The sequence below is a fragment of the Echinops telfairi genome, unplaced genomic scaffold (assembly GCF_000313985.2).
Source record: "Echinops telfairi isolate 266 unplaced genomic scaffold, ASM31398v2 ScPeMD7_7424;HRSCAF=8462, whole genome shotgun sequence".
Taxonomy (NCBI): domain Eukaryota; kingdom Metazoa; phylum Chordata; class Mammalia; order Afrosoricida; family Tenrecidae; genus Echinops; species Echinops telfairi.
The window spans coordinates 25,581,391-25,599,594 of NW_022111324.1; the positions used below are offsets into that span (position 1 = coordinate 25,581,391).

At 51.1% G+C, this 18,204-nt stretch overlaps 1 protein-coding gene across 1 annotated transcript in view; it reads right to left on the minus strand.

The window, feature by feature from the left end:
- Positions 1 to 16,221, minus strand: part of NCF2 (neutrophil cytosolic factor 2) — a 34,368-nt gene extending 18,147 nt beyond the window's left edge. The window contains exons 1-3 of the mRNA XM_045297989.1: positions 16,048 to 16,221; positions 13,081 to 13,163; positions 1,087 to 1,195 (exon numbers count right to left, since the gene is read on the minus strand). Coding sequence (XP_045153924.1) covers positions 1,087 to 1,195; positions 13,081 to 13,163; positions 16,048 to 16,221 — 366 coding nt within the window. The remainder of the gene's footprint in view (positions 1 to 1,086; positions 1,196 to 13,080; positions 13,164 to 16,047) is intronic.
- Between the last annotated feature and the right edge of the window lie 1,983 nt (positions 16,222 to 18,204).

The following is an 18,204-nucleotide window of genomic DNA, read 5'->3' on the forward strand; positions in this document are numbered from 1 at the left end:
CAACCGTACATTGTGCTTACTGAACCCGTGGGGCGGGGGCTGGCACCTCCCACCTCATTACCGCAGATTGAGGCACGAGTTTGGTGAGAAATGGTCTCCTGCATGCCAGACTGGCTGTCAGGAGAGAGTCGTCCCTGGAAAGTGGCAGGACATATACTGGATAGAGCAGAGGGTCAGCAAAGAGAAGCTGCCCCTCAATGAGATGGAAAGACACGGTGGCTGCCCCCATGGGCTCAAGTGTCACAGCAATGAGGGTGGCCCAGGACCTGGCAGTGTTGTGTTCTATTGTGCGCAGGGGCCACTGTGACTCCGTGGCACCTAACAACAACAGGGACACCTCCTAAATGAACCCTAGTAGCCTGCTGCCATCGCGTCAGATTCAACTCATAGCAACAGCGGAGAACTGCCTTGTGGGCTTTCCAAGTTTAATCTTTATAGAAGCAGTCTGCCATCTCTTGTTCCCAGGGACCGCCTGGTAGGTTAGAACTGCTGAACTTTCAGGTAGCAGCCTAACACCTGACCCCTGTGCCACCAGTGTTCCTTTTGGATGGATAGTGAACACATCATTTGGGCTTTGTTGGTATAATGCTGAATAAAGGAGTCAAGTGAGGTGGAACAAAGCATTCAAGCTGGGATGAAAATGTTTACAGACCAATAGTCAATCTCCCCTTGGAGAAGCTCTCTGCACATTTTTTGCATGGTCCCCGGAGCTTCCTGAGAGCCCTGGTGGTGTAGTGGTTATGAGTTAGGCTGTGATCCAACACATAGGCAGTTCGAAACCACCAAATGCTCTGAGGGAGAAAGTCTCAGAAACTCAAAGGGGCTGTTCTCCCCTGTCCTGTATGGTTGCTCTGAGTCGACATGCCTCACTGGCAGTGAGAGGGAGCTTCCTACACCTGAATGCATGCCCTCAGCTAACCAAGGACCCCTTCGGGAACCTAGAACCATCCACAGGAGGTTCTTCTTAAGGGAAACTTGTATCCCAAGGCACGAGAGGTGAATGCCTTTCCTGGCCCCTAGAGGAGCCAGTAGATAGTGAGCACTGACCATTAGCCACAGTAGAGTCCTGCCAGCCGGCCTCCTTACCTCGCAGGCATACAGTTTGAACTGCAGCCCCAGGATCTTGTAATCTATCAGCTGGTTCCCTCGAAGCTGGGTCAGCGCCTCCTTCAGATCTTTAATGGCGGAATCGTATCTGCAGGACAGAGAGCAATGAAACAAGCGCCAGGCACACGGCTTGCTGCTCCTTTTCCACCGATGGCTCTCCGAGGCCTTTTGACTGTATTCAAAAATAAAATAATAATGCACAAAGCACTAGATGTCTACAGGGTGTATTGGGCAATTATCTTGTGGGCACAGAGGGAAGTCATTTGTTTCCCAACCAAAGCAACAGACACAGCTCAAGACTCAACATGATTGACTAGATCACGTCCCTTTCTGAGACCAGTTGATATCTGGTTACTAGGTGGTCTCTGAGACCCCGTTTATTTGCACAAGTCTTCGGGTGCAGTCCTGAGGTTTTAAAATAACAAAAGCTGGGAATTCCCAATGGTTGTCTCTCGAAGCCAGGGGACCGCCCCCCCCCCCCCCCCCCCCCCCCCACTCCACAGTGAAACCCTGTGTTATTCATCGGTAACAGATGTCTCTGTAAAGAGGGGGCCTGCTTGGTGGTCACGGTGTCCCCACACTGTTTCCATCATGTATTCTTGGGTGCACATCCCATCGGCCAGGCACTTTTGGCAATGTCCCTAAGCATTCAGCGGGATCTGTTCCTCCACTTCTCCTTTTTAACAGCCCGCACTCGTGTCTCACTGGAGCCCCGTCTTGCACAGAGTGGGGTGTGCATGCCACCCCTGAGGGCGCATCATGGCCAGTCTACGCCTGCCCTTCTCCAATGGCTGACCATGACTCCCCCCTGCTCACAGCCAGCTGCTTGCTCTCTCTCCTGAGAGCCCCACGCAGGAACACTGCCTGCCTCCCCAGAGCTGAGGGCACTGAATCCCCTGCCCCGAGCCTTCTCCTTTTACTCTTTGGTCTTCATTCATTCATTCATTCATCCACTCATTCATTCATATTACTAGTAAAAATGCAGGTAACAAAACGTTTGCTAGTTCAACCATTTCCACATGGACAATCAGTCAAGAGACATTGGTCACGGTCATCATGGTGCACTCGTTAGCACCATCCACTTCCAAATCACTCCACCGCCATCCACAGGAACTCAGTGCCCGCCCCACCCAGACTCCCTCCACCACCAGCCCTTGTCCTGGCACTCCAAGATCACACCGGGTACACTGTTGATTCTGACTCCTAGTGACTGTGTAGACCCGAGTCCTGCAAGGATCTAAATCTTTACCGAGAGAAACAGCTGCATCGTTCTTCCACAGAGCGATCCAGGGGCTTGAACCACCGACGCTCAGGTAGCAGCAGACCAGCACTTTAACTGCTATGCCGCATGGCTCCTTCTGCCCCTGGGAATCACTGATTAATCTTGGTCTCTCTGCATTTGCCTACCTCGTATCCAGTGGGGTCATGCGATGGTTGTCCCCTGGGGATCTGACTTACTTCACCCAGCATAATTTGTTTAAGACCCATCCATGTTGTAGTATGTATCAGGACCCTCTGGCTTCTTAATCTTTTTAAGTCCTTCTCAATCTCCTGCCCACCCTCACCCTCACCCCCCTCACTCCCCACCCCCACACTTTGGGAAAAGCAAAGGGGCGGGAGGAGAGACGATGAGACCACCACCCAATCCCCAGAGTGTTCCTGAGGGTCCTGCTGGCATGACCCACCCTGCGCGTTAGCTTTGTGCTGACTGACTCAAGGTGCGTCAATGTTGCTGTCACTAGATTTGAGGTCAACAATGGGGCTTACCAGGCAAGGACAGGACCTGGGCACACATCCCAAGGAAGCTGGCTCCAGGGCTGGATCTATTCGGCCTCCACAGAGGCCCTGGTGGAGATGAGAAACAAGCTGCTCCTGTCTAGTCCCTGGTGGATCCTTCTTGGGTAGCTGAACCCCAAACTCCCAGGTCCCTCTCAGACTCGGCGCTACTATCAGGGCCTTCTTTTGGAGACAAACCAGGCATTTGGACATAGATTGGTGGGCTCCTCAAAACGTGGTATGTCCTGATGGTGGCCTAGGCAGGTACCACCCCATCAGCGCTAACAGGGAGGCCCTGGCACGCCTGTATTGGAGACATGGCTCATAGGAAGATGACTGCTGTGGTGACCCTGTAGTAGAATTCTCACCTTGCATGCAGGAGTCTCAGGGTCTATTCCCGGCTACTGCTCAATCTGTCACTGGGGGCTTGCATGTTGCAATGCAACTGAACAGATTTCAGGGAGCTTCCAGACTAAGATGGACTAGGGAGAGACGTTCAGGTGATCTACTTCCGGCGCTCATCCATGCCTTGGTAACTCAGCAGCTCACTAGCAACTGAGGAGTGGGGCTCAAATCTTGGCTCTGTGCTTTCCAACTTGTATCCGAGGGTGAGAGCTGAATAATAAGACGTGACACCACATGACAGGGTGGTGGTGGGATAGTAACATTCAAGTCAAGCCTGAAGTTGCTTAGGATGGTGGCTGACACACAAAGTAGTCTGTTATTATTTGTATTTTTTTCCAGCTCTAAAATTCTATATTCCTTTATACTCACCCATCAATCACTCATTAGGAGCCTTGCTGGTCTAGTGGTTATGTGTTGAGTTGCTACCTGCAAGGTCAGCAGTTTGAAACCACCAGCTGCTCTGCAGGAGAAAGATGAGACTTCCTACTCCCAGCAAGACTTCTATTCTGGGAAGCCCCGTGCGTTTCCACCCGGTGCGATAGAGTCGCTGTGAGGTGGCATCAACTCTGTGCCCGTGAGTTGGTGGTTTTATTAGAGCCACTTACTCTGTGCCTACTGCAGTCTGTCCTGCATTCGGCACTCCCCAGGGGATACACATGCACGGCAGTAGACACTGGAACTCGGCTCTCCAGGAAGCTTACAGGGCTGGCTGAGCTAGGGAGCCCTAAGGAAGGGTGTCCGAGTCGGTCGGAGGCATGCTGGACACCCAGTCAGGGTTTGATAGAAAGAAACTCAAACCTTGGCTTGTTTTCTTGAATGTGTGCTTGTTATTACTAAAGATGACCGGCAAGCACACTGGAAGCACGCAGGCCGTGTCTTAAGCAGCAGTACACATTTAAAGCAGCGTCCACACCGTCCAATCCTTCCTGAGAAGGGGAGAAAGTAGCCACTGCAGTTCCTTCTGTCTCTGGAGCCCTGGTGGTGCTGGCAGGTAAGACTAGGAGTGGACTGCTAACTAGAAGCGCAGTGGTTCAGACCCACCAGACCCTGAGAGGGAGAAAGATGAGGCTATCGGATCCAGCAAAGACTCACCATTTCGGAAGCCCCCTGTAGGGTCACTATGAGTCCGAATCAGTGGGCTTTCCCCCTGCCTTCTTTCTAAGCAGGAAGGTGAGGCTCATTTGCTCCAATTGCTGAGCCTCAGAGGAGAGGGCAGGCAGAAGCCTGACTGTGTGCCCTGGTCCTTTTGCCCCACCCCCATGCCCACTGCGTGCTATTGCCCATCTGAGGTGGAGAAGACATGCCTTCATCAGTCTCCATTTACAGATTAGCCTTCCTCGCTGCAGTGGGAGCTAGTACGGTGAATCCCGACGTCGCATCCCCCACCCCAGCCTGTGGACGTCCTTCTGAGTCATGTGTATTACTGGTTTTTGGAAATTGCTTAAATGGAATATTTCTTGGATTATTAGATGATTGCTACCGACAGACGTGTTTTATAAAGTCTTCCAACATTAAACAACAGCATTCTCAGTTACAACATTATCAGTATCTGAGCAGAAGGCTCTTTCTACCATTCGCTTTCTTTCCCTTATTACTTTATTCTCAAAAAGGTCCTTGGTATCGGCTCACAAATACGAATTACCAGAGAGTTCAACTAGAGCCCCGACCTGGCACCACCAGGCACTGTAAAAACACCAGCGGCGGCGGCGGCAGCATGCTGCGGGCTCGCAGCACTGGAGGACGAAGCCCCATCGTCCCTGGTCATAACGGCAGCTCTGACAGGAGCGCATCGGTGTTAGGCGTGGATGAGGCGGTTCAGTCGCAGCAGCCCGTGTACCGCGGACCAGAAGCCTGCCTGCCGTCCCCACAGTGGTTCTGTTTGGGCTTATTGTCGCAGCCCGCGTGGCCGTCTTTTCCGTTTCACTGCCCCGCACTCTTACCAAGGACCGTTCCTTCTCCGGAGACTGCTCGCTCCCGAGGACGCGTCCAATGTCCAGGGGACAAGGTCCCATCGTCTTGCTTCCAAGAGGGCTTAGTCCGTTAGCACCAGGGTTCAGGTGCATCGACGACTCTTCGTCCAACTGTCACATGCACATGGGGCCACTGCCTATACCGTGGCTTGGGCCAGGTGCACCTTCGTCCCCAGAGTAATCTTGCCTTTCAAAACTTCAGAGAGGTCTTGTGCAGCAGATTTCCCCAACAATGTATCTTTTGATCTCTTGGCTGCTGCTGCCATGAGCTCTGATCGCAGCAAGACGAAATCCTTGACAACTTCAATCTGTCCGTCTGTCATGACGCTGCCTATGGGTCCAATTGTGAGCATTTTGGTCTTCTTTCCATTCAATTGTAATCCACACTGAAGGTTCTGATAGGTCGCCAGGGAGGGTGTTGTCCCTCTCTGTGCCAAGGCGCCCCTACAGGAGGTTGCTGTAGAGACTCAGAGAGCCCAGCCAGCCATAGGAGCGGGAGGACATGCTTACATTCAAGCCCCCAGCCAGGCAGGGTGGTCCACCTGGGTGGGACCCCATCCAGGCCAGGAGGGCGTAATTCAGCCAATGGGGCTAATCAGCATCCTTGTTCATGCCTCCCAATGCAGGGCCCCTGAAACTCTCTCTCTCTCTCTCTCTCCCTCTCTGGCTCTCTCCCAGCGCCTGCCACACGGTTCAGCGCTTCCAGGCGGCCCAACCCAGTGCGCGGCCGGCCGGGCCGCGGACTCTGGCTTGTCTTCCATTTACTGTAATGCCTGAAGCGACTTCTAACCTTTATAAAACTCACTTGGATCGCAAACCGGGCTTCAGCTTGAATTCTTTGTCACGCAAAGCCAAGGACTGAGGTATTTTTCCCACGAGAGAGACCATGATCTTCATCAGCAAGTGCTTCAAGTCCTCCTTTTCAGGAAGCACGGTTAAAAAGTTTCAATTCGCATAAAAGTTTAGCTGGGCCTATGTGCACTGGGCTTATGAAGACCTGTATTTGTTGTCATAACTACTACTGTGATGTTTGTTCGGAGAGTAATCAATCTCTGCTGAAGCCTGCACAAACATTGTATAGAGTCCTGTTGGTGTCACCCCTCTGAGCAGGTCACCCGTGTGGGTGAGGGGTGAAGCAGGTGGATTCCATCTGCCAAGTGGCACCACCTGCTCCCCCATCTGCTCCAACGCCCCAGCTTCGGTCTGAATGAGAGAATGAGCCCAAGAGCGTCCCAAGGGCAATTCCAGGCACACTGAGAAGGACCCGAGGGATTATTCAAAACGCTTGCTTTGTGTTACAAAACAGGTGGCTTGTTTGGTTTTGGGCTCAATCTCCCTTTAAAAACAGGTTTTCAAAAACCCCTGACGAGGAAGGGGAAGAAAGGGGGAACCCGTCTCAAAGTTGGATGTATACCATCCCCCCAAGGGATGAATAACAGAAACGTGGGTGAAGGGAGACAGCCAACAGTGTAAGATGTGAAATAATAATAACAATATACAATTGATCAAGGATTCATGAGGGTGGGAGGGAGAGGAAAAAAGAGCTGATACCAAGGACTCAAGTAGAAAATGTTTTGGAAATGATGATGGCAACATATGGACAAATATGCTCGATACAATTGATGTATGGAATGTTATAAAAGCTATAGGAGCCCCCAATAAAATTATTTTTTTTTAAAACAAAAACCCTCCAGTCCCTGGGATAATTCGAACGGTGAATATGCTAGACTGCTAACAAAAGCTTGTAGGTGCAAGACCACCCACTGGCTTAGGGACCCACTTCCGAGGTATCTATCTGCCCCCAAAGCTGGAAGGAGCAGTTTCACTTGACTCACGCTGGGTCACCGGTGTCTCAGGAGGAGGTCTCCATGGAAACTGGCTAAAAACCTGCCCAGGCTGCCAACCCCCCACCCCCACCCCAATTCCTCCTTGCTGCGTGCCTCTCCACCCCTCTGAGGGAACCCCGAGCTGCACCCATGCAGCAGGCCAGGGGGCGTGTACACCCCCTCTGTTCCTCCCCATGGTCCTAGTAACATTCTGAAAGAGTGTCAGTGTCTGTACTGGTGCTTGGGGCAGCCGTGTCTCTCAGAGAGGTGCTGGCAGCTCCACACTGGGGGGCTGCTGGGCTGACATGAGTGCTTTCTTCACGCCCACCCAAAATGACCCCTTCGGGAGTGTCCTGGTCCAAGGGGCACTCAGCCACCCCTCCTTCCAGGTGGGAGGACACCAGCTGCAGGGCCCCCTGGCTGGGCTTTTCACAACCTAGGAGCAGAGAGGTTTCAGTCTTTTCTTTCCTTTTATATTCCTTTTTTAAAGAACCCTTACTAGCCAGGAGGGTCCCCATTGCTCCTGTGCTGTCAGCACCCCATGCAGTCTGGACTCCTGCAGCTACTGTGCTTGTATCCAGCAGAAGGGAGACTTCCAGCAAGCCCATGGGAGTCCAAAAACCAACACCGGGGGATGCCCCCGCTGCCGTGGGGACAAAGGCTGGAGTCCCCCCCCCTTCCTTTTTCCTTCTTGATTCACTGGCCACTCGCAGGGAGATTTCATGATATAAATAGCCTGTACATGTCTACAGATTGCATTTGTGCTGCGATCTGTAGACATGTACAGACATTTGTGCGGACGCAGTGATGATCCATGTAAGGAGTTCAACAACTAAGACGAATGAAACTCAAATGGAGTTGGAGACTTCCTGGGCCTGAGAGACTCTGGGGAGCCACCAGGTGAAGCTGGGGAGGGGTGAGACATAGGGGTCAGGATAAGTGGGGAAGCGCTCACCCTTGGAGGAAGAGCCTGGGAGTACTATGTGGACAGGTGAAGAAGGTATTCCAGATGCGGGCAACGGCATGAACAAAGGCCCTGGGGCAGGAGTGAGCATAGCATGTAGACAGGTCCGGGAAGACCCAGGCCCAGCTGGAGCAGAGCAGTACTCTGCAAAGGAACAGGAGATGCGGCTGGGGAAGGACACTGAGAACTGACCAGGGATGGCCAGAAACCCTTGGCAGGCTTCTCCACAGGGTACGGTTCCTGCTGCAGCACGCGGCTTCCCTACCATTTGAAGGCTTTTCATCACACCTGACATCCACCAGGGTTCTTGCTGGTGTGAACTCTCTAATGCTGCATGGAGACTGTCTTCGGAGTGAATGCCTCGTTTCGCCCCGGGTGTGAATTCTCTGGTGGACCATGAAAAGTGAAAAACTCCCACACGCGCTGGTGCTTCGGCTCCTTTGTGTGTAGCTCCGGTTCTCAGCATTATCTCCACAGCCCCGATTCAGCATGGGTTCTGAAGAATCATTCAGGGCCCACTTCCCCTTTTCGGTGATCAGGCTGGAGCCACCGAGGTGAGACCACCTGGCCACAGTCGTCCCTGAGACAACACCTGCCTTCTCAGAAACGCCCTTCAGCTTGGTTCTGTCGCCACTTCACAATGCTGGGACAGGACAGCAGCACCACATATCAAACACAGACGGGAGACCATTGTGTACGACCCTGTAACAAGTCTGAAGAGATTCCCAATCTGCCCGGTCTCACGCTCATCGAGCAGATCCTGACTCATCACGGACAGGGTAGAACTGCCCCTGTGGGTTTCTGAGACTGACTTTTCACCAGAGTAGAAAGCCTCATCTTTCTCCCACGGAGCAGCTGGTGGGTTTGAACTGCTAACCTTGTGGTTAGCAGCCCAATCCATAACCCACTAGCCACCAGAGCTCCTTACTGTACTGCCAGTCCTCCTTTTTTAAATGTAGAGTGCTTTGTAACATGGACAGAAGGGACAAACTGGGCCAGAAAGTCCATTCGGAAGTGCCTGCGATACTCCTAGTGCATAAGGAGCGTCTGAACAGGACAGTGCTGGTGAGGAGAGAGAGAGAGACGTGGATGGACTAAAAAGACGGGAACTTGAAAAGGTTGAGGCGGAGGGACATGGGGGTTTATTCCAAATATGGATGGAAGAGCTGCTGGGCTCTTCTAGTAGGTGGACATAAGTGGTATGGGAGAGGGAGGCTTAGAATGGATCCCTAAGGGCTCACATACGGATTGTTAAGGAATACGAAAATCCATGAAATTGTACATAAAAGTACATGTGCCATGTGCACTTTTCCAGGGGAGATAGTTGGTAATTTTGTTGTTTAATGAATACCCACTCCCATGAAGATTTGCAATCCTGTGAAGATGTACGGAGAAGCCCTTGTGCCGTAGTGGTCATGTGTTGGTCTGCTAACCTCAAAGTCAGCAGTTCAAAATGACTAGCTGCTCTGCAGGAGAAAGATGAGGCTCTCTGTTGGGGTAAAGAGTCCCAGTCTTGCAAGCCCACAGAGGCGGTTCTAGTCTGTCCTATAGGGTCGCTATGAGCCAGAATCCATTGGATGGCAGCGAGTTTGGTTTGGGTTTAAAGATGTGTGGGGCAGTTCTACTTTGTTGTATAGGGTCTGGGTCACCATGAGTCAAAGTGGAGCCACTGGCACCTTATACAATGACACGTTAGGATGATAGGAACAAGACCATTAGAGCAGAGGAACCTTAAGTGGAACACCAATATCTATGAATTAGGCACAAGAAAACGTATCTCCTCAGGATGGAGAACAGGGCCTCATTTATATTATTTCTGGAGCTCCCTGGGTGGTGAAAACAGTTCATGTGCTCAACAGCTAATTGAAAGGAGGGACCTTTGACTCCACTGGCAGTTGCCTCAAAATATAGGCCTGGCCATTGACTCTCCCCCTAAAGCAGCCATTAAAACCCTAGGAAACACAGTTCCGCTCTGACCCACAGAGGGCTGCAGGGAGCCGCATGGGGTCCATTCTAGCTAGAGCAACTGGCTGGCTTCTGCTACTCCCACGAGAGATGACTGTTTGCAGATTGTTTTCTCCAGTTTAATGATTAGCAGTCAAAGATTAATCGAATCCTCACTCGTATTCCTAGACCTGGAAGGAAAAGTTCCTTTCTAACTCACTGAAAATCCTAGGCTTCCAACCTTCCAGTCCATGGGTCTTCTGGACAACCCCCTGGGGGATGTCTGTCAGCATTCCAGGTTCTTAGGGCTAAGTAAGAAGATGGGGTTAGAGTTTGTCTTTTGAGATTCAAGATCAGCTGGTGGTTTGGAGCCCAGTCTCTCTGGGTCTTCTGTACACCTGAGGAGGAAGCAGGAGGATGGGAGGAGGGAGCCGGAGGCTGCTAGAAGTCCCTAGATGCAAACACCTGTGTTTCTTCTCTGCAATCACAGGTTTGCTCTCCCCAGACTGCCTCTGTGTCTTTACCTGTTGCTTTTCTTCTGGGAAGACCGTACTTCTGCTCTTACTGATCCAGGTAATTGATGCACCTACATCTTGTAACTCCTCTGAGCTTCTTAGAGTTGCCCATAGCAACAGCTCCGCATGTAGGCTTTTTACAGGCTCTGCTTGTAACCAACTCCTAGGATCAAAGTCTGCAAGATTGCTCAGGCTCAGAGAAGGCTCAGACACCCATGCGGGCAATCCTCTGCAGGGTTCCCTCTGCCTCATCAATGCTTCATAGGCCTGCTGCACCCTCACGCACACCATGTCTGGGCCCTTTTCACTGCTAGAAAGTTCTTCATTAGCTTGGGCTGATTTCTTCCACCTCTCATGCAGGCAAAGCTACTTCTACAAAGGGCCGGTTTCCCTTCTCTGAGATTCTTTAAATAGATCCTTGCAATAGGTTTCATTTATTATTTGCAGATTTGATATGTAGTTTTTGATAGAGTGGAGATTGCAATTTTCTTTGATTCTGTATATTAATTAACATCGATTGCAATAATTTTTAAAAATATAGATAAACTTAGAGAAGAAAACAAAAATTTCTACAGTCCCAGACCTGAAGAGAGAGCTACTGATGGCATTCTGGCCCACAGCTTTCTAGACTTGATTCCGGGACACAGCACTGGGCTGTGTTGTTGGCATATGCAGGCGAGTCCGCGCCACAGTGGCTTTGCAATCTGTGCGTTTAACCTAACAGGGACTATGGATGCCTTTTTGTATCAGTGCATATGCTGTCCCCTTACCTGTGTTAACCCGATCACTTAGACAGTTCCTGAACAGTTCCTATTCTCATTTTGTGGATGAATTAACTTTGATGAAATGGGTTTGGAAACAGATTTTCTTGGAATGAAGGAAGGTATTTTTTTTTCCCTTTTCTTTTTATGAAATACTTTTATTGGTGGCTCTCACATCTCTTATCACAATCCATACATTCATCCATTGTGTCAAGCACATTTGTACATATGCTGCCATCATCATTTTCAAAGCATTTCTTTCTACTTGAGCCCTTGGTATCAGCTCCTCATTTTGCCCCTCCTTCCCCCGCCCGCCTGCCTGCCCGCCCTCCCTCATGAACTTGATAAGTTATGGATTATTATTTTCATATCTTACATCATCCTTTGTCACCCTTCACCCATTTTTCTGTTGTTTGTCTACCTGGGAGGGGGTTATATATTGATCCTTGTGATCTAATCCCTTTTCTCCCCCCACCTTCCTCTTATCCTCCTGGTATCTCTGTTCTCATTGTTGGCCCTGAGATTCCCTGTGTTTCAGGCTCTTGTCTGTAGCAGTGAGCATGTTCTGGTCTCATCCAATTTGTAAGGTAGAATTGAGGTCATGATAGTGGGGGGAAAGAAGCACCAAAGGGCTAGAGAAAATTTGTGAGTTTTTTTCAGTGCTATACTGCACCCTGACTGGCTCATCTCTTCCTTGTGACTCTTCTGTGAGGGGATGTCCAATTGTCTGCAGATGGGCATTGGATCTCTACTCCATGTGCCCTAGCCCCCATTCACATTGTGTATGATTTTGTTCTGGGTCTTAGATGCCTAATACCTGATCCCATTGATCACACAGCTGGTGTGCTTCTTCCATATGGGCTTTGTTGCTTCTGAGCTAGATGGCTGCTTGTTTATCTTCAAGCCTTTAGACCCCAGATGCTATATCTTTTGATAGCCGGGCACCATCACCTTTCTTCACCACATTTGCTTCGGCACCCACTTAGTCTTCAGCAATCATTTCAGGAAGGTGAGCATCATGGAATGCCAGGTTAATAGAACAGAGTGTTCTTGCATTGAGGGAGTACTTGAGTAGAGGCCCAATGTCTATCTGCTACCTTAATACCAAACCTATAAATATATGTACATAGATCTCTTTCCCCATCATCATATATAAATATATTTACATATGTATATGCCTGTATTTAGACCTCTATAAATGCCTTTTGCCTCCTAGTTCTTTCCTCTATTTCTTTTTACTTTCCTCTTGTCCCACTATCATGATTAGCCTTCATTTGGGTTTCAGTAATTCTTCTTGGTTACATTGTCCTTTATGAAACCCTACCAGGCCTCCTACACCCTCCTCATCGATTTTAGATCACTTGTTGTTCCCTTGTCCCTAGGTTTGTTAATACCCACTTCCTATCCCTCGCCTTCCCCTCTCCCATGTACCCCCGGAACCGTTGGCCCCGGTGCTGTTGTGTTGTTTTCTCTTTCAGATTGTCTATTCCACCTATCTTATCTAGATAAAACTGCAGAGATAATAATATGCGCAAAGAACAAGACAGCCTTTTCTTACTATCATTAACTGTTTGCACATCCCAGCGTTCTGAGCTAGGAGACAGATGACTTACAATCAGGGTGACTCACCGGCCTTCCCTCACCAGTGACGGCTTCAGCCTCACACTAACTGCATAACTGCCCAGAGAAAGTCCAGCCAGGCTTCCTGAGGGAGGCTGGGAAGACCCTTTTCAAACACCAAGTCAGCAGCCCTGGGCTCCCCCAGGGTTTCTCGGTAAACTCCCCCAGCGTGTGCAGCACGGCACTACTTACTTCTTTATCCGGAAGTAGAGCATCCCCCGCTGGAAGTAAGCCACTGCCAAGTGTTTGTCTCGGTTAATGCTTTGGGTAAAGGCCTGTGGGGAGAAGGGGGCCGTACAAAGCAGTGAGGAGCTGTGAGATGACCCAGAGCCTGAGCCAGGGGCACAGGTTGATTACCCAGCATGCAACAGAAGCACAGGCCTACTTGTGTTCATGGAGTAACCTACAGCGGACAAGTTTACATGTGCTGGAAACCATTCAAAACTACTTACTACAGAAAGAAAGCACAAATGAGCCCATGACATCAAGTCAATTCTGACTCTTAGAGACCCTCTAGGGCTGAACAAAACTGTCTGTTGTGGGTTTCCAAGATTATAAATCTTTACAGGAGCAGAAAGCCTCATCTTTCTCCCTCAGGGCAGCTGGTGGCTTTGAAGTACTGACCGTGCGATTAGCAAGCGGCCAGGGGTGGAAGAGCCAATCCTGTCCATTACAATAGGTGAAGAATTATTCAAGACCCATAAACATATTTTTACAAACAAATGAAATCACGATTATGTAAATAATAGCCTTTAAAATTCTTTAATTTCACTTCAAGTTACATGCATGTGACCAAAGAGTCCCATATGGCTGGCGAACCCTGAGCAAGCCTCACATGTAACCCACACGGCCAGGGCTCTTTCCTGCCAGGGACTGCAATTTGAAAAGAGCCTTTGAGTCTGTAGGAAAGTGCTGTGGAAGAGAGAAAGAGGCAGATGATAAAGGGTGAAGCTGTCCCCTACAGATCTGTGAGTAGGCACAACTAAGCCCGTGCTTAACTTACTTACTGGATAAACTGACACTGGTCAAGGAGCCATGGGAATGGCTGGTGTCTAAAGGTGCTGGGAGGCTTAGGGATTAGACAGACAGGGTCAGAAAGCCTGTATCTTCCTTTCCTAGTTGCCTGTGATGTAACAAGTGATCTAATGTCCTTGAACCTTAGTTTCCCCTCTGTAAACTGGGGCTATTGCTACCCATTCCTCGGGACTGCTGACTAGATTAAAATAAATGAGATTGTGTCTAGAAGATGCTGATCATTCGAGTCAGGGCTCATGTGGAAAACAAAGAAGGGTACAGAGCAAGAGAAGACCAGGCACATCCTGGTCAAGGAAGAAGTCTGGGCAGTGAGCAAGAAGGGGCATGAGCAGGTGAGCTGAGAGGTGAGAGGGGCCTGCGCAGCCTTCAAAGGACCCCATGAGCCCACAGTCACAGCTGACACAGCTGCTCCCCGACCAGCTGCCTTCCCCACACAAGCCCTTCTCCCTGACAATGCCCCTTTGTCTCCATCCCTCTCAGAATCTGTGCACTGTCTGCCTGGCCCCTCAGGTGGCCCCTGCAGGGATGGGCTCTAGCAGTCTCCCACTACCACAGATATGTCTATGGGGGGGAGGATGGGGGTGATTTTCCTGTTCCTGCTGTCAGGTCTGTAAACCCTGGAGCCTTGATCCACTTGTCCAGCTGGGAAGGCATTTCAGCAGGATGTGCTTGAGACTTGTTCGCCTACTCGTCAACAGTTCCTGGGAGGAACTGGCTTTTTTTTTGCTGACCTCTCTCACAAACCACTGTCCCCTTCAGACTAGACGCCAGCCATTGGTCCACACTGCCTTGCAAAGATGACAGTGAACAGTAACACTATAACATTTTCACAGTGGTAAGAAGCTACACAGTGGTATAAGCAGCCAACACATTTTGCTGCAAATCTGCTGCATAAGATCTTTCTAAAATATTAAAGATGTCAGTTTGAGGGTTAATGTGTGACTGTCCCAAGCCATTTTTTTTCAACTTTAGTAAGTAAAAATCCTAAACACAGTGAACGACCACTTTAAGTTGAAGTGTCATAGCAGGACATGTCTATTCACTAGTCAAATAATGACATGAAGAGATAAAAGCGGTTTTCACCAGCCATGGTATTTTCAGTCGCCTCGGGTGCCTGCCTCAAAGTCAGACAGGAAGTACGTAAGACTAACGGATGCATTTGAACTATGGCAATGGAAAAGCCTGCCGACAATACCATGCACTGCCAGAAGACTGGGTAGCTCTGTCTGGGAAGAAATCCAGTTAGAATGCTACTTCGAAGGGAGGAAGGATGAGGAGAGTTGGGTAGACAGGGCATCAGGAGGGACGTTTCCCCAGAGAAGGTTGTCATGCTGGGTGAAGTAGACGTGACTGTTGCCATTAGGTGCTGTTCAGACTCAGAGCCCTGCAATGTCCTCACAGTCCATGTGATGTTTGAGTCCATGTGTCCGTCCCTCTCTCTGACCACCTTCCTCTACCTTAGAGGGTCAGCTACAAAGAGGAAGACCCTGCAGGAGATGGATTTACACAGGGACTCAAGCCTCGTAACCACCATGTGATGGCACAGGACCGGACAGTGCTACGTTGTGTTGTGCACAGGGTCGCTCCGAGTGGGAACCGACTCTGCCACATCACCACCCCGTTCACCCCACACACAGTGCCCTCGGGGGACATCTCGGACTTCCTTCTGCCAGCCTGGGAATCCTTAAAGGAGCGCTCCACCTTGTGATCGGCGCGGCCACTGGGAGGATGCCTCCTGCTCAGGGGTCATCGACGCAGGCGAAACAGACAGGACCAAGTCTGGGCAAGTGAGGAGCGTCCCTGCCACCAGGTGCCAGCAGTCAGATGCGGACCCGTTTCCGCCGGGACCTGATTGAAGCACGGCTTGGATTGATGAGGTGGAGGGAAAGGCGAGCTCCGTCTGAGGCTGGGGGCCGGGCCCCGGCTGCCAGGGAACCCCAGGGGCGCGTTTGAAAGCCTTGAGTGCGGAAGCCCCGCTCCATCAATGGCATCGCTGTCTTTGGAGGTGGGGCCTCGGCGTCTTTGGTTGGAATAAAGCTCCCGTGGTTTCTAAAGTGCAGCCCAGTAGAGAGCCCGCCTTAAGCGAAGCGCGGAGAGCTGGGAGAGGGACCCCCCCATACCCACCTTCTCGGCCGCGGGCATGTCGTTCAGGATGGTGTGTACGCAGCCCATGTTGAAGCAGATCCGGGAGTGGGGGTCCTGGACGGCGGCGAAGGCGTCTAGAGCGCCCTTCCAGTCCCTCTGGTCGGCCGCCCGCACGCCTTCGTTCCACAGGCGGATGGCCTCCGCCAGGGACATGGCCTGTCCGTCTGCGGCTCGCGGGCACCGCGAGCGGGGGACAAGGGTCGTCTCCCCAAGCGAGGCGGCTCCAGGTGTTGATGGTCTGGCGCTCAGAATGCTCCCAAGACAACTCCTGGGCGTTGTGGGTGCATCAGGAAATGTCCTCACTGTGGGTTCCTCGCACACAACCCGACGCGAGAGAGAGCGGCGGCGGGGAAAGACCAGGGGAGGGGCTGGAGGAAGTGCCTCGGGTAGGGCCTGCCAGGGGTCAGTTCCCCAAAACACAGCAAGCTTCTGCACTGTCACCCAGCCCCTCCTTCTCGTCCCCGCCTTCCGCAGCAGCGTCTGGCCACACACACACCCTCCCCCTACTTGTCCCCACTCCCGGGCACCCTGGCAGGTCACTGCCCCTCAGGGCCTCAATTGCACACTTGGGTTAGGTGAGGGGGTTGGGAGAATGGCTACCTCTTTCCAGCCTTTAAGTGAAGTTTCTTCATCCTCGGTGGTTTTCTGTCTCTCTCTACCGCATGACTGACCTGGTACCCTCGTTTTCATCTGGAACTATACTATTATCCTACCCTGACTCAGTGTTCCCTTCACTCTGACCCCCATGACTTTTCCAGCCGCCTTTCCCAAAACAGCCCTTCACAAACTCATTTCTCAAGGCCAGCGCTCCTGTGTTCTCCCTCCAGGAGCCTCCACACCCTGCCTCCCCTCCCCTCCGCTGGCTGCTCCTCCTCCTGGTCTGCTCTCAGCTCCTTGGGCTTCTTCAAACCCACCCCGCACAGCCTGCCTGCCATGCCCTGTTCACACATCCCTCTTCTTCAGAGGCTAGCCCGAAATCACACCATCTCTGGGCCCCAATCTTGTGATCCCATCTTCTCTCACTTTCTGGACTCCCTAGACTCTTGCCCTGCCCACGCGGCAGGTGGCAGTCACACCAGTGTGCGGTCGCTTGTGTTCTCCAGCAGAGAGCCGGAAAGGTGGTGGGTGTTTGAAACCCATCTGCAACTCTGAGGGAGAACAACCTTGTGGTTGAGTTTCCAGCCTAGAAACCATCTACATGAGAGGCCAACTAAGGCCACATGGAAGAAGCACACCAATATTGGTGACTGGAGGATTGTAAATCATATCATCTGAAGCCCCAGGAGGGAATAATAGTATCGGAGCCTAAATGGTGAAATGCTGGTTTGCAGAAGGCTATGGATGACAGGGTGAGCCCAAGATACATTTGTGGGATCTACACGGGAAATAAGCCTCCGGTGACCTCCCTCTATTCATAATGGAAGGACGGGAATAGCCGGTTACCAAACAGAAAGTATTACAGAGATGACTCTAGATCAAAATGATAACCATGACTTGAACGGTTAAAACCTTGTCACATGGGGTCATTCAAAGCAGACCCAAGGACACACACAACAACATGCCAGTGTTGGCCCTCAAAAGGACCTTAGCACCTGGGAAAGAACTCCTGAGACTAGCTCATCCTAGTATCCCCTGGCATACCAACAGTGCTGGTCATGCTTAACTTTGTCCATGTCCCTCCATCTCTACTGTCCTGGCCCAGGCCAAGCCACCATCAGCTCATGGACACAGTGGGCTTTCTGCTCTTGTAAAGAGGAAAAGTCTTGGAAATGCCCAAGGACAGTTCTATTCTGGCTTACAGCATTGTTGTGAGCCAGAATGCACTTGACAGCAGTGGGTGAGTGAGCGAGTGAGTGAGTGGCCTTGACTTTCCCTCCATCCATTCTCTACACAGCTGCCAACAGTTCTTTTAAAGACTCGAAGTCAGATCACACCAAGTTCCTGCTTCAGGCCCTTGGAGGCCTGATGGTGTAGAGGGTTATGAGTTGGGCAGCTGATCACAGAGTCAGCAGTTCTAAGCCATGAGGAGCTCCTCTGGAGAGAGATGAGGCTTGCTGTTCCAGGAAAGATTTCCAGCCTCAGAAACCCTGGGAGCCGTTCTACTCGGTCGCTATGAGCCAGAAATGACTCAACAGC